Below are 22,914 nucleotides of genomic sequence, written 5' to 3' on the forward strand. Positions count from 1 at the left end.
CTTATGGCTGGAGTTCCCACGGTTCTGGTTTATGTATGCCAACCAAGATTAATAGAGAAGCAAGGTGGGTGAGGTAATATCTTTTATTGGACCAACTTCTGTTGGTGAGAGAGACAAGCTATTGAGCTACATAGAGCTCTTCTTCAGGACGTAGACCTCACCCACCTAGTGTCTCTAATATCCTGGGACCAGCATGGCTATAACAACACTGCATACAACTAATGATCTGGATGATGGGATGAATTGCACCCTCAGCAAGTTTGGAGATGGCAGTAAGATGTGGGGAGAGGTAGATATGCTGGAAGGTAGGGATAGAGTCAGAGTGACCTAGACAAATCTGAGGTTCAGTAAGGACAAGTGCAGAGTCCTTCACTTAGGATAGCAGAATCCCATGCACTGCTACAGACTAGGGACCGAATGGCTAGGCAGCAGTTCTGCAGAAAAGGACCTCGGGATTACTGTGGATGAGAAGCTGGATATGAATCAGCAGTGTGCCCTTGTTGCCAAGAAGGCCAATGGCATATTGGACTGTATTAGTAGGAGCATTGCCAGCAGATCGAGGGAAGTGATTATTCCCCTCTATTTGGCACTGGTGAGGCCACACCTTGAGTATTGTGTCCAGTTTTAGTCCCCCAACTACAGAAGGGATTTGGACAAATTGGAGAGAGTCCAGCAGAGAGCAATGAAAATGGTTAGGGGGTGGGGCACATAACTTAGTAGGAGAGGCTGAGGGAACTGGACTTATTTAGTCTGCAGAAGAGAAGAGTGAGGGGGGGGGATTTGATAGCAGCCTTCAACTATCTGAAAGGGGTTTACAAAAAGAATGGAGCTCAGCTGTTCTAAGTGGTGGCAGATGACAGAACAAGAAGCAATGGTATCAAGTTGCAGTGGGGAAGATCTAGGTTGGATATTCAGAAATACTTTTTCACTAAAAAGGTGGTGGAGCACTGGAATGGGTTACCTAAGGAGGTGGTGGAATCTCCATCCTTAGAGGTTTTTAAGGCCTGGATTGACAAAGCCTGGATTGGTTTTGGTCCTGCTTTGAACAGGGGATTGGACTAGATTACTTCCTGAGGTCTCTTCCAGCCCTAATCGTCTATGATTCTATGATTCTAAGACCTTTAAGCATATGCTTAACTTCAAACTTCAGTACAGCTGCATTGTTGAAGTCCATGGGACTTGGGAACATGCTTGCGTGCTTCGCTGAAAGGGATAGGGTTATGCACATGCTTAATAGTAATCATGTGCTTGAGTGCTTTGCCAAATTAGGGGTTAAGTAACTATACATGGTATAAGAAAGTGGCGAATCAGTTCTAGATGTTTGACGTTTATTCAAATTTCTCTTTTGATCTTGAAATCTGGTTAAAAATCTCACCAGAACAAACTTTCTTACAAGATTCTGAATTTTTCTGTTTTCAGTGGGAATAGAAATACTATACAAATAGTGAGATAGATCCTTGGCCCATGCTCAGCTGCACTGTGCTGCTCAGACAGCTGGAAGGCTGCCCTAACAGGGAAGCTGCTTATTCACCTCCTATAGGTGTATCCCCCTCCAGGAGATAAAGCAGAGCTCCTGTTCCCACTGGCATAGTAGAACACCTTGTGCTCCAGCAATCCCAGCCAGTCAATGGTGCCATTAGTGTCAACATAGACTTAGAGCATCACTTAGGCTGACCAGGGGACTAAAAAGGTAACTTCCCCACTTCAGGTGTTGCGTTGACAGGAGCAGAACCGGACCCAAGTCTTTCTTGTACTTCCACTACCAGACTAGTTAAAATCTGAGCTCGCTTAGAGAAACAACGAAAAACAAAATAAACTCGCGGACACTTCTGAACCCAAAAAGAATGTGCATTTGGGGTTTTGTTTACTTTTTGGGCAAAAGGTAGGTTTCCCAAACCTTTTTATTTGAACCAGTTCGCTCATTCTTAGGCCATAGGTTACCCTTCCTCCTACGGTATTTTTGAACTATCAGTGAGTAGAAATGTGAGCTTTGAACATGCAGAACCCAAAGTATCTGTTGGTTGCACAGCAACAGTTATAAAAAATACAGAAGTATTTTGCCTAATGAGACTAGTTTTAAAATATCAACAAAAAATGTCTCCTAAAATATTTAATATTTGATCCTTTAATCCTAATGCAGGTAAGACTTCCATTGACTTAAAGTTAAACCTTTGTATCAAACTCTGTTACACCAACATAAATTGCTCTGGATTTACTGCAGTGTAACTGAGAGCAGTTACTGCTGGCCTGAAGTTAGTAAGAATTTTGACTGCTTCACAGTTGCAGGACTGGGTTCATAGTTGAACCGTGGGGCTTTGATAAAGTCAGGCCTTGATCCTGTAGTCATATCCACAGATCCAAGCAGATCTGATTACATGAACAAGAGCGTCGTTTTATACTTTGCTTCTCCCATTCTTGATATTTTAGAAGGAAAAGCCCTGCTAGGAAACAATCCTTTTATAAAATGGTGGCTTTGTATACAGGGAAAATGAAAATGTATGATTCATGGGTCAGATAATTTGTGCCAACTGAGAAAACAGGAATTTTTTCTTACTATCAACAGAAAAACAAATTATAATCAAAAACCTGAAAACAATTTTCTTTACTCTTTAGTTAACCTGAATATATTTAAATTCTTAATATATTCAGGTGCATAAAATTACTGAAAATCAGCATATCCCCCTAATTCATTATTTTTGTTGTTTTCCTCTTAATAATGATAATTGCTTTATTATCTGTAAAACAGTATGTGGGAAATGTAGTCTTGCTTGTTTTCATTGCCGGAATAACCCACATGCAGGTTTTGAAAAGGTCAGATCACATGGCATTCTAGGGGGCATCTATGCTTAGTCTCATTGATTTGTTTATTTGCAGCAGTTATTCTAATTTACATTCCACTGTATACACCAAGTCCCAGAATGGTTTTGTGATGTTCCTGTTTTAAAAAAAAGGGGGGGGGACTAGCCATGAATAATCCTCTGAAATTCCAAGCTTCTAGAAACACTCATAATGCCTTCTCCTCATACCCAGCATGCTGTAATTAATTGACACTAGCACACTCATTCAGTCAAATTATCTGTGGTCCATATCCTGTCATCATTCCATGTGTGATACTCTTATTGAGGTCAATGGGTGTTTTTCACTGAAATCAAAGGCGGGATACGACCTGTTAGTTTAAATACTTCTAGATTTCCAATCTGCAATTCTAACATAACATAAATGCCATCAATGTGGATTTTCTTATGGCTGGAGCTCCCACAGTTCTGGTTTATGTATGCCAATCAAGATTAATAGAGAAGCAAGGTGGGTGAGGTAATATCTTTTATTGGACCAACTTCTTTGGTGAGAGAGACAAGCTTTTGAACTACATAGAGCTCTTCTTCAGGACTTAGACCTCACTCACCTAGTGTCTCTAATATCCTGGGACCAGCATGGCTATAACAACACTGCATACAGCCAAGATTAGCAGGTGCCGTGCAAGGCTCAAAGAGCAAGAATACTTGGAGAGGATGGCAAATTAATTAAATAAAATAGTTATTTTAATAGACCATATATAATGTGGGAACAGAAAGGGGAAGCATTTCTTGGCTTAAATATCTGTTATTCAAGCCCCGTGGGAGTTCCCTATCACTTCAATGCTATACTTACGTGTGTGCTTTTTGCAATTACCATATATGGTAATTTGTTTTACCTGAAAACATAATTTAGTGTGGTATATAAAGGATTCTTGCAAAGCTGGCATCTTTTCAGAGTTTCTCTCAGTAATATTGTCTTTTCCTTTTCTGATAATACATTGTCATTACAATAGAATAATGGAATATCTACGGACAACTATGTGAATACCAAATGAATTCATTATGGATAATATTGTTACAATGAATATGAAATAGTGATGATAGTTTCCAATTCAACACTATCAGAACTCGAACAAATGTAATTATTTCAATTAACCTCATAATATGTGGAGATTCAAAAGGGAATTATTTATTAAGAAACATGTAAATGCATCTGATTAAAGAACAAACTATTGTAATGTGAATTAAACAGAAAGGAAATTCTATTCTTGGGATTCTTGCTTGGTCCTGTTTTTTCTTCAGAGAAATTCTGTGCTGAGTGACTTCTCTTCTTTCCAGAGGGCTTTCGGGTGTCAAGATTCATGGAGCTCAAAGTTTGTTTAACTTTTTGAGAATATTGTTACCCTACAATGTCCCTAATATGCAGACAACACTAAGTTTGAGGTCTCCTTTTCCACAGCCCTACTGGAGACATGTCCTCATTCTCCAGTTTCTGGTAGAGACAGGAAAATGGCTGAAAGCCAGTTGATTTAGGTTCAGTCCTGAAAAAAGAGGTTGATGCTGATTGGTGGGGGGAATCACTTTGAGGAATTAGCAATGTCAATAATCATTCTGTCAATGGAAGGCATCTGCCCACCTTTTGTCAAAATGATTTAGAATTTCAGGATCTTACAAGCCTTGTAGCTGCTCCTGGCTTCCCATATGGCAACAGTCATTTGTCAGGCCAAGAAGCGATTCCTTTTGGAGGTAGACCCCATCACCGGCATGCCAACATTACTATGGATCTCTCTCCCAGAGGCTAGCCTTGACAGCCACTTGAATATTTCAGCTAGTGTAGTGAATGACTGCCTCCTTTTTAGCTAGCCTGCCTTTCTCTAAGATGGGTAGGCAACCTATGGCACGTGTGCCAAAAGCGGCACACGAGCTGATTTTCAGTGGCACTCACACTGTCTGGGTCCTGGCCGCTGGTCCGGGGGGATCTGCATTTTAATGTAATTTTAAATGAAGCTTCTTAAACATTTTAAAAATCTTATTTACTTTACATACAACAATAGTTTAGTTATTTATTACAGACTTATAGAAAGAGACCTTCTGAAAACGTTAAAATGTATTACTGGCATGCAAAACCTTAAATTAGAGTGAATAAATGAAGACTCGGCACACCACTTCTGAAAAGTTGCCAACCCCTATTCTAAGACATCACACCTGTGCTTTATCCTCAACAATGGAAGCAGTCATGGTACTGCTTACTATCTATCAGCCCTAAATAGCTTACATCCCATTTACTTAAGAAACTATTTCATCACCTTTGCCCAGTGATGACCACTGCATTGAGTTGCACTGCTTTGGCCAAGAGTGACCTCTGAGAGAATAGTAGGCATTTTCCTTGGAAATTCACTTCTGCCAGGCAACTGTCTAAGCCTGAACTTGGCCATATTTAGAACATTAAGTAAAATAGTTCTTTTTGTCCAAGCTTTCCACTAATCGCAAGCTCTGGAATCCTTGGTATTTAGCCTATTCTTGTCCATGTTATCCTTTAAAATTCAGTTTGCTCTGTTCTGGATGTGAGCCATTCGGTGTTCCATTTGGAGTTAATAAATCCACTCGGTCCATAAATGGGTGAAATTCATTCTACCTGCCTAAAGCTGCAGTATTCATTCCTCTATGCAGAGGAAATGCAGTGAGGCAAAATCCCCTTACCCCAATCCAGTCCCAGGGTGCAGGGCTGCTACACAGCCCTTCTCACACTCCTTTGCCATGAGTTTTATTCCAGTGCTGGAATAACCCCTCTGTGCTGGTTTCCTGGGGTACTGGAGCACTGTAAATAGGTACCTGTGACCCCTCCTCCGGCCATAGCTCCAAAGTAGCTTTTTGTGATAGGGTATGGAGAGCTGGCATGGAGGCCATTTCCTTGGCATGGTGGAAACCCATCCCCCCTACAGTCCCTGATACAGAGGTCCTGTCGCAAGACATTCTGCACTGGGATGAACTCTTCCCAGAGTGAGCAATAGGTCTTTTCTGGAAATGATTTCTGTGATCTATTATCTCTGATGGCTATTAAACAATCGTCTCCAGATAGTGTGCCCCACAGTGCAAATCTGTTCCTCATGCTCCATACTTAAGATACTACAATCTTTTGGCTTGTTCTGCCTTTGAGACGTCTTAATAAACTGCATTAGACAGTGGGTCAACATCTGGTATACATACTGTAGTCAGAGGTGGCATGAGTTCAGTGAGTGGTGGTAGCAGCTGACTTACATAGGCAGAGCCTTCCAGCACATACTGACTGAGCACTGCCATGATCTGTATTTGTGCTACATGATAGTGACCCCAGCCTCTACAATACAACTTGTTCTGAGTATATACACTGTCTTTGATTACCCTTTCACATTAAGGGGAGTTATGATGAATGTTTTACAAATGCCATCCTTCTTCACTTATACTATCCTCATGCATGTCTGAGTTGATATTACCTGATGATTTGAGCTATTTCTTTCCTTAGTATAAGAAGAATATCTCATTCCAAAGCTGAGTGCTACGACTAGGTGCAGTCAGCTGTGGGCTGAGTCTCCCGGAGCCGTAATACATGTTTTTACTTTAATTTTGACTTTCCCTATGCAATCTTTGCATTCAGAAAACCTATAGCCAATGATCGGTGTTGATGTGACAAATTCCTCTGACGTCATTGGGACACTAAGGCCAGCGTCTACACTAAAAACTTAGGTTGATCGAGCGCTGCAGCCATGCTACTGACATGTTTCTAGTGAAAAAACACCTATGGTGCTTTTTACACTGCCTTGTTGCCATTCGTTTTTAGTGTATCTCTTCACCCTATGTGCTTGGGGGTTTTATGCTGCAACAGATGACTCAGCTCTAATTGTCCGAATATGCTCACAAAAAATATGACTTCTTTCTGCACTTCCTTTGACCTTGTCCTTATCTATGAACTTATACTTCCCTTTTAATCACTGGAGTATTAAATCTTTGCATTGTAGTCCTTGGCACACGTGTAGTCTGTTGTGCAAATTCCTGCAGTGTACTCCTGATTATTACACTAAATAGTACAATTACATATGCACAAAAAATGACAATGCTTTCTGCATGATTTCCACTCGCTCAGATCCACTACTAATGTCTTCATTGTCAGAGACAATGCATAACTCTTGATGGGGGAGACACAATTTAAAGGTTCTAAGGGGGCACGTGACTGCCCCACACATTGGCCTGGTCTACACTAGGGGGGGCGGTCGATGTAAGATACGCAACCTCAGCTACAAGAATAGTGTAGCTGAAATCGACTTATCTTATGTATACTTACCTCCTGCCCTCACGGTGTGGGATCGATGGCTCTCCCCTCGACTCTGCTTCCACCTCTTGCCCTGGTGGAATTCCGGAGTCGACAGGGAGCACGTTCGGGGATCGATTTATCGCGCCTAGATGAGATGCGATAAATTGATCCCCTATAGATCGATTGCTACCTGCTGATCCGGCGGGTAGTGTGGATGTACCCATTGCCTCTGGGCTTAGGAGCAGCAGCAGAAAGAGAAGTGCCAGGTCTGTGGCAAGCAAGTGCCTCAGGGAGCATGTCATGGCAGCCAGGCTCCACAGGCAGGGCACCGGGCTCCTTTGTGGGAGAGGCCCAAGTGGGCTGGGTGGCTCTCACCAGCTTTCAATCCACTGGCTCTTGGCAGGAGGTGATGGTTTTCAAACTTGGGGATGAGGGGGCATGACCTCTAGTTTAAAAACCTCTGTGCTTAATGCAAGGCAAAAATCTGGGAGGGCACCTGACCCCTCATGCCCCCCACACACATTGCCTATGTTCATTGTTACAAAGTTATTCATATCCATTTATTTAAATAATGTTTTTCCTTTACAGATGTGTTCTAAAATAGAAGATTGTGTTATAAGAGAAACATTTAGATTTTCATGTGTCTTGGTGAATGATTATTTACTGGAAAAGTTCTTGCATACTGTGTATCTGACCTGTAGCTTTTCTTTCAGGTACTTCTATTGCACATGATATTTATTCATTGCTTTTTAGATCACATTGACAACAATTGGCTATGGAGACAAAACTCCTCTTACTTGGCTTGGAAGGCTGCTTTCTGCTGGGTTTGCTCTACTTGGAATTTCTTTCTTTGCGCTACCTGCTGTGAGTATCTTTACAAAAATAAAGAAAAGGTAATAAGATCTTCAATAACTCCTAAGGCTGACATGATGTGAGAAGCTGCATGAAGCTTTCAACATAAAGAATCATTGTCTGAATATGTAAAGCTCCTTCACTAATGTTAAAACTTTTCTAGAGTGCCTTTTCGTAGAGTAAGGAAATCTGATCATGCAGTTGGATCGTCTACATAAAGCCCCTTTTCCTGTGGTGTTAGCCTGGAACACTGGGTTATTATGAATCCAATGTTTCTAAAACTGTACAGTTACTCACTTATGAGCTAGTACGTTAGATATGGCCATCTATTACCTAACCATAGAGTTTAAGTAGTTCATTATTCAGTTAAAAAAAAGTATAAGCTTATGGTCAGTTTTGAAGCAGAATGCTTCATTGGTTTAATTTATTCACTGTCGAAAATGTTGGGATGATATGGCCCAAATGAAAGTGTCATTGCAAAGACTTATCATTGTATTTGCGTGGGGGTTTGGACTTGAACAAAACTGGAAAATATCTTTTTTTCCAGGATTTACGCCTGTTGCATTTTGAAAAACAGAAATTCCTTTCTCTACCTGTGAATTGTGCCTCATACCCTAGCAATATGTTTCTCCAGGGCTTTGAAATGATTGAGCAGATATATTCTTCTGGATTTATTGCAGTTGGAAAAATTAGGACATTGTGAGTGGGTGGTCTACAATGACCATGTCAGATCTATCCATTGACTGTAGTAGAATGCATTAAATCAGGCAGAAGCTGTAAGCCATATTGCACACACAGGCTCCAAGCTGTTTTTTATCCATTGCGTCCAAGGATTCTAACTGGCTCATTTTCCTCTTGTCTTGTTCTATTTCCTTTAACCAAAATAAGCAAAAGAAAATAATAAACCATACACTTGTACTTTGCTCACTCATATTTGAACCTGTCATAGAGGAGATCCAGCATTTAACATACAGCTTCTCGCTTAGAGGCTGCCCCTCATTTTTCATAAAAACTTGAGTTTCAAACCTCCTTTTTCAGGGCACCTCACTCCCTTATTTTTTTTCCCTTTTCTCTTTGCATGGTGACTCTCGGTTATTTAGGGTGGGAAAAGTTGAGCTGAGATGTCTTAATATTTTCCCATTAACCCTAAGGCCCATCATTTGTCTTATCCTGGGTTATACCATTCTTGGTACTTGGAGCTAGTCTCATCCAGTGAGGAGGCAGTCTCCCCTTGCCTGGCTGAGTACTATGTTGTGATAGACTCATAGACTTTAAGGTCAGAAGGGACCATCATGAGCTTCTAGTCCAGCAGTTCTCAACCTGTGGGTTGTGACCACAAAGTGCATTGTGATCCTGTTTTAATGGGGTTGCCAGGGCTGGCGTTAGATTTGCTGGGGCCCAGGGCCAAAGCCTGAGCCCCACTGAAGCCGAAGTCTAAGGGGAAGAGCCCCTCCACCTGGGGCTGAAGTCCTTGAGCTTCAGCTTTGCCCCGCCACCACTGCCCCAGGTGGTGGGGCTTGGGCTTTGGCACTCTGTCCAAGGTGGCAGGGCTTACGCAGGCTCAGGCTTTGGTCCCCTCCTCCTGGGATCATGTAATCATTTTTGTTATCAGAAGGGGGTCACGGTGCAATGAAGTTTGAGAACCCTTGATCTAGTCTGACCTCCTGCACATTGCAGGCCACAGAACCTCACCCACCCACCTCTGTAATAGACCCTTAATCTCTGGCTGAGTTACTGAAGTCCTCAGATCATGATTTAAAGACTTCAGATTACAGAGAATTTCAGATGGAGCTGAATGTTGCAGCACAAATTATCAGCACGGTTTTATAGCTGCAGAAATACATAAATTCATAAACAGTCTGTATATATATCTCATAATGACAATCAGGTTCAGAATATTACAAGTTCTTATAGAAGGCCTTACTAGACTTACTTTTATACACAATAACATTGCACAACCGGTTGATTCAATTACATACTCTTGGGGGTTCAGCCCCCCTGTTCTCCCCTGAGGGTGTCTGCCCCCTAATTGTAATAGAAGTTCATTCTGTTAAATGCAAAAGTACATTTTATTCTATAAATGACTACTTGATAAGAAAAGCACGAGCGTTTGAGATTTACAGACATTAAAAGGACTTTAGTGGAAATGAGAGTAATCTAATGAGTACTGGAGCAGGTAGAAATATCATAACATTTAACGTGTGTATACAAATGGTGCATTTAATAAGCTTGAATCCAAAGGGCAAATTTACTACTACTTGTATTACACCTGCCACTGTACATATGAAACATCAATATTTAAAAATTTATTCACTTGCATATAGATCATTTTAAAAATTATTTAAATTGGCATTAGAATACTTTTATATTTAACCATATAGACTGACCGACATTAAAAAGTCAGCATTTACCAACAACATTGCAGCATCTGAGATTCCACAGTTATTTTCCTTGTTTAAATACAGAGCACTACTGCATTATCTCAGATATTACAGTGAAATACCTATTGGCAAATGTTGACATCAATGGTACCCACTGTATTTGAATCAATGTGTTATATAATGATCCCTAGCCAAAAACATACTCTTAGAGATGACTAGGGAGTAAGATATTTATATCTGCAGATGAGTATATGAAAAATGAATACAACCTTAAAATATCTGAAATATCAGAAAATTTATTGCTAATGGCATATCCATGCGGCCATTCATTTTCTTCATGAGCAGCATTTGTGTTTAGTCAGACTATGGAAAATATATTAAGATGTGTGTATCTTTCATGGATTTTCTTTTATTTTTCTTGCATAAGAGTCAAGTGGAATCTTTCCTCCTTATAATGCAAAATTATTCAGCGAAATAACACCTCTTGCAGAAGTTTAGGAAGCTAGCATCTTTGCACTTTTGGCCTGTTCAGCAGAAGAATGAATATTCTTTCCCTGTAAAAAGCCAAAAGTAGTAAAAATTTAATTATAAACTTTGTTTCAAACCCGGTATTCCCAACCCCAAATGTTCAAAAATCATGAGTCAGGCTCACCAAAAATCATGAGAGTGGCTGTATCATCATGAGATTATGTAAAAAACAATAGATTTTGTGTTCTTTTTATTTACCTTCTGCTTTTTTTAGCCTTTAGGGTTCACTGGGCTCACATTTTGAAGCTTTTTCCACAGCCATGAGGACTAGAAACTTAACTTTTCATTAAGAATGAAGGCTGAAATCATCACATAGCCACGTGACTCCAGGAGCTGGGGCTTTAAGGAAAACAATAATTATCATGAGACTCATGACAAAATCATGAGAGTTGGCAACATAGCAAACCCCATAGAATGAATACTACAGATTAATTAATTTAACTGAAAAACTTGGCGTATGCAAGCTACTTTTGAATTTTCTAAATTCAAAAGTTACAACACAAGGTTGTGACTATAAGTGAAGTATATAAATGATTGTTTGGCTGCCCATACAGATACCTTATTTGGAATATTAGTAGCACACAGTAGCATGGTTTAGATGAGCAGCCATTCATAACACTGCAAATGTTATTTCTTATGTAGGGATTCTCATGTCTTCCTTAAATGGACATTGTCTTATTGTTAAACTTTGTACTGTAGTAAATGTGGTTTTTTGAAATAATCAGACAAAACAATGCCTATTGTGAATGATGGTGCTTTATTTTTTTTATCACCCTCACAGTAACTTCAGAGCTGATGTATTTAAACTATTTTTTACAATTACCTTCCTAATGATAAAAACTCTTGTGTTGTATTTTACTCTAGGGCATTCTTGGCTCAGGCTTTGCATTAAAAGTACAAGAACAGCATCGTCAGAAACATTTTGAGAAAAGAAGGAATCCAGCTGCCAGTTTAATTCAGGTAAATATCAAAGCAGTGAGAAGATAAAAATAGATTTCTAAGTGCTTGTTAGGTAAATTTTACCTCCTGTATTATGCAAAGTTCTGTAGAAATATTGTTTAATTGCCACAAGTTGAACATTTTGTTAAAATGAACAGTGTTCAATAAACACCGTGTGTTTATATAATGTTATAGTCCGCTTTTCAGTACATGGTTCATGCATTGTTGAATTTCAGATTAATATCCATGCCAAAATGGCCATGCAAGGATGCAAATTATGTGCAGTCCGGCTTGACATTTGATTATATAAATGACTTGGAAAAACAGATTTGATCACTAAAGGACAGGATTAAGAGATAGCACAGCACTCTGGCCCAGATTCAATTACTTTTCACTACTAGAGAGTTCACAGTGCTCAGATGAGTAATACATTCCTTTAGAATTTAGAGTTCTTTGTCCAGAGAATTGCTTTCGATATCACCCAATCTAGGAGCTGGAAATATGGAATTGATTAGTTCAGTGTCTTGAAATGCTGAGCATCTTTTCACCTATTGTATTGAGGTGATGGTTCAAATCAATGTTTTAAAAGAGATAAAAGTAAATGAAAATGTTTAGTATATTTGATCATTTAAACTGTAATTTTGTACAATTATTTTAACTTTCTATCATAGTGGATTGAAATGCTTGCTGATGACTCTCATACCACAGGTCTCTAGCTTTAAACATACGAAAAAAGAAAGAACAAAATCAGTTTCCTACTGAACTTTATTGTATTTGATATACTGGACAGAATTGCAGATATCATCTTCCTTTACTTGTTTTGGAAATCAACTCTTTTAAATGTATACCATATATTGTCTCTTTTCTTACTAGTGTGGTAAGTGAAAACAAAGAACTTGAGCAGTTCATATAACATTGTTTCACTAAGCTCAAGAAGATGACAAAGGTATCTTTGGAATGTTCAGCAGTTAATAAATTATTAATTGAGAGCATGAATAAGTACTTTGTCGCTTCTTTTGCACATACTGTAGGATGAGTGAAACTCTCCAAAATATATACATTCTGATTGCATTCTTTGATGAGATTACAAGTTTGGTTGATCAAGGTAACTGCATGGATGTATACTTAGACTTTCGTAAGGCATCTGACTTACTACCGCTGTGTCAGGGCCAGGTCATGGACGGACAGCCTAGTGGCTGGAGCCAGAGTCAGACATCAGGAATCGGAGTCAGGAGGGATCAATCTAAGGTTAGGAGCTGGGGTCAGCATCAGGAGTGGAGGCTAAGTCAGGAACCAGGTCAGAAGGAAGAGACAAAGCCAAGTCAGAAACCAGATATCAGAGATAGGAGGTAAAACCAAGATCAGGAACCAGAGATCAGAAGCAGAAGGTGCGCGCCTACCCAGAAACCTGATATCAGAGCCAGAAGGAAAAGCCAAGGACAGGAATCAAGGAGCAGACGCAGGATGAGGAAGCAGGGTCTGTAGCAGCAGCTGGCTGGGGTTCCACATCATTGCACAGACAAACTTCCTGAATCCTCCCCAGAAGATGTTAATTAGTATGTCTAGACCAATCAGGAATCGGGAATCTCCTTCCAATCATACCCTCTGTGGGAGGATGTCCTGTGATGTGTATGTGTCTGTGAGGCTCATGACCTGCTGAGTGTTTTCACTACCAGAGCTGTTAACGTGGTGGCAAGGAGATGGTTGCTGTCAAGGGAGTTTGCAAGCCTAGGTTGTAGTCCTGCTGCTCTTAAAATCACCTTCCTGCTCAAGAGAAAATCTGTGGCATCACCTGCCAAGGCTTTTTTGGAGTTGCCTTTGTGGAAAGTCTCTATAAGGTTGGGAGCTTGTACATGGTGGGCTGGTTCCCAGGACTGCTCCTTGGGGCCATACTCCTCCCAGTCCACAAGGTACTCTGCTTGATCCTGGAATCCAGTATGGTCTGGACTAGGTGTTCTTCATGGCACTGGACATGGATGGGTAGCAGAGGTGGTTGTATTCGGCCCAGAAATGGGCCATTCAGGGAATGGCTTCAAAAGAGAGATTGGAAAACAGGGTATATTTTGAGTGACCTCTAAAGACAGAGTTTAACGGTGGCAGAGCTAATTAGTTGGCAGATCTGAAATGGTCCAACGTATCTGTGATCTAGTTTATGGGGTGGTCTGGTGTGGAGATGTTTGATTGTGAGCCAAACCTTCTGGCTTACCTTGAATTCCAGGTCATGCTATCTCCAGTGATCCACATGTTGATTGTAGGCACCTGCCATGGGGTCCACTCACCGCCTCCTTCTGACCACTATGGGGATTAGTTCCTTTCAGATGGTGCACTCTCCTCTGGCAGTCTGTCCACCTGTCTCTGCAATGCCAGGTGCTCCTTTGTGACTTGGCCCTCCAGTCAGGTCACTATGCATGTTTCTCCCTTCCAGTGTATCACAGTCTTTCGGGGCAAACTGTCCCAGGCAGTCCACTCTCCACTGCCTGGTCTGTGCCACTTCCCCAGTGGCTGATAGGGGAACTGGGCTTCATAGTCATAACTTCAGATGCACTAAGAGTTTGGTTAGGGGATATTATGTCAATACAGACCTCCAGGGGCAGCATGTCCTATGGTGTGTGTGCGCTCATGAGTTGACTTTTGTTTTTCCCGGTGGGAGCTCCACCCCAGCTTCTTTCCAAGGCCACGCTCGGCCTCTTCCCCCGAGGCCCTGCCCCACCCTGCCTCTTCCCTTGCTTGCTTTGCCCACTCCCCTAGTGCCTCCTGACCACTCCTCTCCACCCCCCAGCACCCCCCATGCACCACTCACTCCTCTCTGCACCAAAATGCCACCTGCCCACTTCTCACTTCTTTCCACCCCCAAGGCCCTCCTACCCACCACTTATTCCTCTCTGCCTCTTCCCCTGAGCACCTCCCACTCACTTCTCTCTGCCTCCTTCCCCAAGGCTCCCCCCACAACTCCCCCACCCCATGTCACTCGCTTCTCTCTGCCCCCTCCGCTGAGACCCCCCTGCATACCGCTCTCTCCTTTCTGCCCCCTCCTGCCTGAAGGGTGAGTGATGGGGGAGGGGTGGAGAAAAGTGAGCAATGCGGGCCGTGGGGCAAGAGGCAGAGTGGGGCTGGAAGAGGCACAACATGGGTAGGGCACAGTCCATGGGTGCTGAGCACCCCCTATTTTTTTTCCTGTGGGTGGTTGAGCCTCAGAGCACACACAAAGTCAGTGCCTATGTGTGTGGGTGCCTGTGACTCACGCCTGCCAAGTATTTCTGCTGCCAGAGCTGTTAGCTAGTGGCATAGGGAAAGTTGCTGCCCAGGGAACCTGCAGGCTCAGGTTCTGGACCTGCTGCTCCTAACACAACAATATTCTAATTAAAAGATTAGCATTATATGGTAACAATAAGGGACCCATTAAATGGATTAGGAACTGGCTAACTGACAGATCTCAAAAAGTAGTTGTCAGTGGAGAATAATGCTGAATGCAGATGTTTCTAGAGTGGTTCCACAGGGATCAGCACTAGGCCTGACACTATTCAACATTTTCATCAATGATCTAGACATAAATATAAAATTACGTCAGATAAGATTGGTGATGACACAAAGATTGGCAGAGTGGTAAATATCGATGAGGAAGGGGAAATCATGTAGCGTAGTCTGGACTTTTTTGGTAAAATGGGCCTATTCAAACAAAACGTGTTTTAATGCAGCCAAATGCAAATATTCGTTTATGAAGAATAAATGCAGGCCATACGTGTAGAATGGGGACTGTATCCTGGACAGCAGTGACTCTGAAAAGGACGTAGTGAACAAGTAACCCAGTGTGATGCTATGGCAGAAAGGGATAATGTGATCCTTGGATTTTACCTCTGTATACAGTAATGGTAAGAATGGTACTGGAATAATGCATCCAGTTCTGGTGTCCACATTTTAACAAAGATACTGATAAATTGCAGAGAGTGAGGAAAAGAGTCACAAAAATTATTCAAGCACTAGAGATAATGCTTTACAGTAAGAGACTCTATGTTTAGTTTATCAAAAAGAAGACTGAGATGTGACTTGATTGCAGCATATAAGTCAGGGGTGCTGGAATGGGGGAGGTTTCAGGGGTCCAGGGTCCTCCCACTTCTTATGAACCATGACTTCTGCGACCTCCTGCGAGAATTGCAGCCTTAATAATAAGGTATTCAAAAGATATTTATTTTTTCACACACTCAGTAGCAATAAAAAATGCACATTTGCAGCTGAATAGCTGCAAAACCTGTTGTTACTTTCAAGAGCCCTGATTTTTCAAGTGTGATGGCATTGGAATTAGCGTAGAGCAAAACAGCATTCAGATCCTCCACTGTCATGTCCCTATGTAGTAATTTCCACATATGCAAAGCAAGTGCAAAATGCTACCAAATGAGAACGGTAGCATGTTATACCTATTTTGCATTCTCTTCACACAGACGTAAATCTCTAGAAGGGATGCAGAACAGTGGAGAATCAGGCTTAATATTTCTATTCTTTCACTCCAGTTGGTAATAAATATGTCTAGGCAAAGGGCATTGAAAGGACCATATAGACCAGGGGTTGGCAACCTTTCAGAAGTGGTGTGCTAAGTTTTCATTTATTCACTCTAATTTAAGGTTCTGTGTGCCAGTAATACATTTTAACATTTTCAGAAGGTCTCTTTCTATAAGTCTATAATATATAACTAAACTATTGTTGCATATAAAGTAAATAAGGTTTTTTAAATGTTTAAGAAGCTTCATTTAAAATTAAATTAAAATGCAGAGGCCCCCGGACCAGTGTTCAGGACCTGGGCAATGTGAGTGCCACTGAAAATCAGCTTGCGTGCTGCCTTCGGCACCTGTGCCATAGGTTGCCTACCCCTGATATAGACATAGATTCTAAGCTGCTGTAAATTAGTGTCTCTCCACTGATGTCGGTGGAGACTGGGCCCATATTAGTATGGCATGGCAGTATATATTGGAAATGATGGAACAATATACAGGAAACCTTTTAACCTAACTGGCTAGATCCTCAGCAGGTGTAAGTTGGTGAAGCCAATGTAGCTACAATTTAACTACATCACCTTACACCAGCTGAAGATCTCGTTCCCCATTTTTGTCCAATTATACATCTAAGAGTTGAAAATACTTTTATTACTGTGTATTTGCTTTCCACCCTCCAAATTATTTGTTTCATAGCTTTAAATAGTCAAAAATGCCTGAACCAAGGAGAATATTCTACCTTTCCTCTAATTTTTTTCCAAACTATATTATGACTAGAGCTGGGTGAATATTTTTCAGTGAAAAGTCAAACAAAACTATTTGCCCATTTGGATTGAATTGGGCAAATAGTTTCAGCAGAATGAAAAATGAAAAAAATTGGAAAAAGTCTCAATGGTTCATTTTGATATTTTCAAAATAAAACATTTTTTACTTAATTTTGAAACATGGTTTCATTTCTGAATGTTGCTAGGTTTGTTTAAAAAACATTTTAAAGGGTAAAAAACCACCCAAAACAAAACATTCCCCTCACCCCCCCAAAAATATCAGGTTGAATGAGGTTTTGTTTGTTTGTTTGTTTTTTGGCTTTTTGTTTTGGTGAGAAAAACTGAAACAACTACATGAATTTTTTAACCTGAAACAATTTTTTTTCTCATTTTTCAGTTTGGTCCCAAACCAAAAAAATATTTATTTGCTCAGCTCTAATTCTTATGCCCTTCTTACTTCAATCTGCAACTTTGTGTAAGTTTCTTCTGTGGGATTTTTACAAATAAATCACTGCACTGCTTACTATGCACCTTCTATTTACTAGTTTTATTGTGATATTTACCCAGAGATTATTAGCCATATTTTACCATGTCCTGATTAGCAATTTTTGCTAGATTTTGTTGGTATTAATGTTTATTTAGACAGCCTAACAGGTAATGTTCTTGGTTTGAACAAAGTCCAGACTTTCCATAAACAAGATGGTAGCATTTTCATTTCACATATTGTTGGTTCCTTTGTGCTTTTCTATTGTTTCCTCATACTAGGCTTCTTGGCGGTTTTATTCCACTGATTCCAGCCGAACAAACCTGGCAGCCACCTGGCGATATTATGAAAGTATTCTTCCACCCCTCAGGCATGTATCAGTGCTATGAATGATAAAAAAAGCCATGACTTGTATTGGTTTACTAATCTGCTTTTCAATTTTGTTTCATCCCCTGCTCCCTCTTGCCTTGTTTTTCTTTTTATCATATATCCTGCACGTAGTGTGTATGGCGTAGTTATGCGGCTGATGAGAAATCGGTTTCCATTGCTACCTGGAAGCCTCATTTGAAGGCCTTGCATACCTGCAGCCCTACAAAGTAGGTACAAATATGGCAGCTGGTGCTGTTCTTGATGTCTGTTCAAGCTTATAGAAAATTAGTATTTCTGTTTGGTTTGTCTCTCTCTCTCTCTCTCTCTCTCTCTAATTCCTTTCATTAAGGTCTCAACTAACAAATCTGGCAAGTATTATAGAGACTCCAAACATAGTAGGGATAAATAGAATCCATTTCCATTTAGTTATGAAATATTACTATGCTAAAGTATTCTAAGCATTTTCTCACGAACTCTCATCTGTAAAGGTTAATATTTTACTAGTATCTATGCACCGTGCCAGCTATGTTTGACTGTAATCAATATACACATTAATAATCATAGCCTCCATTTCCAAGTCACACTAATTCATCCTACTTACTATAGTAAAGACGTGTTAATATTTATAGGGCTCATACCTATTGGTTTCCACAGAACGTGCTTTCTTCATAACTCAGCGTATGGTGCTTAGTGATTGAAGAACAAACAGCTACCCTGGATCTTGGAATTTGGGATTATGTACCAGCTCCGCAACTGGTGGAAATCAGGTTAGCTCCACTTAAGTCAATGGAGCTGTGCCACACCAGCTGCGGATTGGGTCCATCAAATTTTTGAAACCAGAATCAGATATATTTGGAAGCTCATATAATCATTTATCCGCTGCAAACATTGCCTGTTTCTCTAATTACATTGCTTTATAATAAACTACATTTCTCTGAGTAGAAATTTAAATTTCAGTTTGTTATCCATATTAATCTTTGAAATCAGCATGTTTATTTCTCCAGTGGCAAATCCTCTGTAGGGGAGCACAGGCAATACAATTAATGTAGTGACTGCTCTTTATTCCCATAGGTAGTATTATTCTACATTGCACTATGAGGCTTTAGAAACATCTGTGCTTCCAAAGTGGCAAAGAACTTTATGACATTCCACCTCTCGGGAATGTAGCTTTTAGTCATAACTTCAGATACACTAAGAGTTTAGTTAGGGGATATTATGTCCTTGGATATACACACATGTAATCAATATAATAAAATCATATACTATACCTCTAATGTAAGAATCTGGCCAATAGAGAGTACACTGATGTCACAACTTGGATGAAAATTCTCAATGCTGTGGCAGAAATTCACCTTTTAAGAGGAATGGTCCAAGATTGTTCAGTAGTTCTGAAAAATTTAACACAAGGCAATATGCCACTGCCCCAAATGTGGGGCATATATTTTGGAATGGAGGGTACTAAGTACAGCTTTGAAAGGAACACAGTGATAGCCTTGCATGAAAGGTGCAATAGATGCCCTAAGTATTATTGGTGTTGTTATTATGGCCAGTGCAAGAGACCATCTGTTCATCTCAAACTAGTGTGATGAACACCCGCGCAACAGTAAAGAGAAGATTATGTGCCAGATAAATTTAGCCAAAAAGGGTTGGCTGACTACAGAAAGCTGATCTGTGAATTTCAAAGAGTTGTGAAGAACTGAGCCATAAGTGATGTATTACCACAAGTATTCATCCTGAATACTTCAAACTAAAAGTAGCTTTCAGATTAAAAGTTATCACCGAGTTCACAAATATTGATTGTAATAAATATGAAATATTGTTTGAGACAAATAGATATTCAGGTATAGGGCAATTTTTGCATAGATGAATTAATATGAAGCTATATAAATAAGCTATATCCTATCTGAAATAGTTTTGAATACAATTATAGCCCAAGAAAAATAAAGCATAATAATCATGATTTTAAATAAATCCATTGCTGTAATCAGTCAAACATGTTTCATTACTGCAGATAACTTTATCAAATAAAAAGTCTACAGCTTTCTGTTATATACGTGTCACCAATGCATTTTGCCTAAGTAAGTGCTTTGCCAACTCAGTCTGCGGTGGTATGTATTAAGCACGTTATGCATGTATTAAGGTGACTGAGAAGTTTATTTTTCAGAAATATGGTAGTTCTGAATGTTGCTTGAATGTTTTGTGCTTGCACTATAACGTGTATTTCACATTAATTTAATTAACACATCCATTTACAATTTAGCATTTATCTAACACCATCTATAACTGAGTATTAACAATTACCATCTGCATAACAAATTTGTTTTTTCTTCCCATACCCTGACACCTGAAGGAAAGAACAAGGTGAAACTTCTAACAGGTTTGTGGTTTCCCTATTTATTATATATTTTTAAATTTCCAAATTTTATAACGGGGTTTTGAATGTCTTTTGTACAGTTGGTTCAAAATATGTTGGCTAAAGTTGCAATAGTCAAAAATCATTTCTGTAAACTTTTATTACTATTGTCTGAAATCTCATTTTTGTCCTACATTAGCAGCCTAATTTAGCAGAAATTTGCCTTCTTGTCTCTGTTTTTCCATGGGAAAATCTAGGGCACTACTAATCTTCATAGCCACAGGGCACACCCCTATTCTGAGGAAAGATCTCAGCTCCAGTTACTACAGAATAATGACTTAAGCATTTTCTCCAGTTCAGAGTCTGTGGGCCAGATTCTGCCATAAGATAGATGGGCACAACTCCCATTGATTTTGGTGGAGCTTGTAGCTGCGTCTTTGAATCTGGCCTTCTAATTTCAGAGAATCCATCATCATTCTAACACCAAGGAGGGATCTTCCCTGGCTCAGTTGTACGTCAGTCAGCAGACACAACCTGTAAATACTGGTCTTCCCCTTACTGACAGCACAGATCCAAAGAGCAGAGTCAGAAAAGAGTCAGGTGGCTGGAAGAGTAATTACACCAGTGGTTCTCAACCTACGGCCTAATCAGCACAGAGCTGCAGCCCATGTGATATCCTCAGGGCCGTAGTTTTGGATGCAGCCCACATAACACATTGCGGGCCCCATATGCGGCCCACAATGGTAAATAAGTTGAGAACTACTGAACTACACCATCCCAAAAACTAGAAATAGGGTGTTCAGGATTCAATTCTCCAGTATAAAAGTGACCAAGGAAGGAATGGTGGAGCTTACCACCTGCATGACACCTAAAAACATTTTTTTAAAGAAATAAAATATAGTCCAGAGCCAAACCAGCCCACAAGTGCAGCTGCACATGGGACATATTACAGTCCTGTAATACTTACGGTCTGTGGAGCCACATTTGAGGAGTTTGGACATCCCAACAGTCTAAAACATGAAAGTTACATGAACTTTGTTTACAAGGGCTTGGCATCTTCCTAGTAGCCCTGCAGCTTGCCACTTTTCTTTCTCGCTTTTGAAGCTACAGAATTCTGATTCTTCTCTTGATGTGCATGTAACTCCTATTAACATTACACACATACCTCTTGAGGTTACTAGATCCATTCTAAGATATCTATTACATCCACTTTATTTAGTCTGTCTTTCACACATAACCAGCCTGATATTGTCAAATTTGTGTCTTTTCGTATATAAATATATTCCCTCATTGAGTCCGCTTATACTTTACTCTTTTTACACTGAACAGTATAACATGTCATCAAAACTTTACAAACACTATTCATACTTCCTTTTTATTTTAACAACACTGTTCAAAAACTGATTTCAGATTTTACAAAAAGATGTTAGTAGGTGTGGTTAGTCATTACTTATCCCCTTACATTGTTTTCTCAAAAATAATGATTTAGACAAAAGAGAAGGGAATTATTCCTACCTTGACAGGTGAGCATTTATACACACATTTCCCTTTACCATAAATAGAAGTTACACATGTAAATCCCTGAACATCAAGATGATAGTGTATCCTTTGATTAAGATAATGGTTCATATTTTTAAAGTAGTCTAGGGGATTTAACCATATATCTTCAATGACTTTTCATTGATTTAATACTAATGGAAGATGTGTGGCCATATCCCTTTGAAAATCTCAACCAATATTTTCTGTTATTGCTGTATATTGAGTAGGTATCAAAATGCACTTTTTTGCATGGTATTAAAAGACTTTGCAACAGCTTACATACAATAGTATGTTAAAATTGAATTTTCCTAAAGAAAAAGAAATACAATTGAAAAGTTTTAAAAATTATCAATCATTTTTAATTTTTAACTGATATCTTTGACTTTAGTATAAATACTGCTGACCATTTAGTGCCTTTTTAAGTGAAGTTAAGTATTGTGTTGTCATCAGTGGTTGTCAATAGTTCTTACAGTGTTGTATGGCTGTATGTTTACATCAGTTAAAATATATGTAATGAATGTAGTCTTTTGCATTAAATATGTAAATGCAGTGTTCTGCAATGCACTTTCTAGAGTTAACTATCCTCTAGTCTTTAACTTATTTTTTCTATGATGCTGAGTGACTTGCATGTGATGCTGTGTGAACTAAATAAATGGTGTCTTTCTTTATATTAAAATGTGTTTGTATTTGCACTGCATTGGATTGCTTTGTGAACATGCTCTTTCTTCTTAATTCTGTTTTAATAAAACAAACAAGAAATGTTAATCTGTTTATCTGAAAATTATTTTAATTTCTTATTTATAAAAATAAATTTTGGACATATGATGACATTTTTCATTCATTAACTCCTGTTTGGACCTAGAACCTTTCAGTGTGTGGCTAAGTTGTCACTCTGTGTTTGGAGGATAGAACTGAGCCTTTGAGCTATACATGAATATTAATTTTGCTAAGGAAATGCCCAACAGTTTATATTTAGTATTTCTAAATATTATATAGAAGTGCTGTTTAGTTTTTTCTCTTTTATAAAATTAGACTATATTTTTCTACTATTTTCTGTAAAATAAATTATTCTGTAAATCAGTGTTAGAATTCTGCAAGCCATTTTCAATCTGAATTCCTATACATTGCATTCATATAT

At 39.5% G+C, this 22,914-nt stretch overlaps 1 protein-coding gene across 2 annotated transcripts in view; it reads left to right on the forward strand.

The window, feature by feature from the left end:
* The window catches only part of KCNQ5 (potassium voltage-gated channel subfamily Q member 5), a 513,967-nt gene that overhangs the window by 457,002 nt on the left and 34,051 nt on the right, over positions 1-22,914 (forward strand). For both annotated transcript variants that reach the window (XM_030555755.1, XM_030555756.1), the window contains exons 6-9: positions 7,837-7,947; positions 11,709-11,804; positions 18,017-18,111; positions 20,235-20,261. In XM_030555755.1, coding sequence (XP_030411615.1) covers positions 7,837-7,947; positions 11,709-11,804; positions 18,017-18,111; positions 20,235-20,261 — 329 coding nt within the window. The remainder of the gene's footprint in view (positions 1-7,836; positions 7,948-11,708; positions 11,805-18,016; positions 18,112-20,234; positions 20,262-22,914) is intronic.

This window comes from Gopherus evgoodei, chromosome 3, assembly GCF_007399415.2.
Source record: "Gopherus evgoodei ecotype Sinaloan lineage chromosome 3, rGopEvg1_v1.p, whole genome shotgun sequence".
Taxonomy (NCBI): Eukaryota; Metazoa; Chordata; order Testudines; family Testudinidae; genus Gopherus; species Gopherus evgoodei.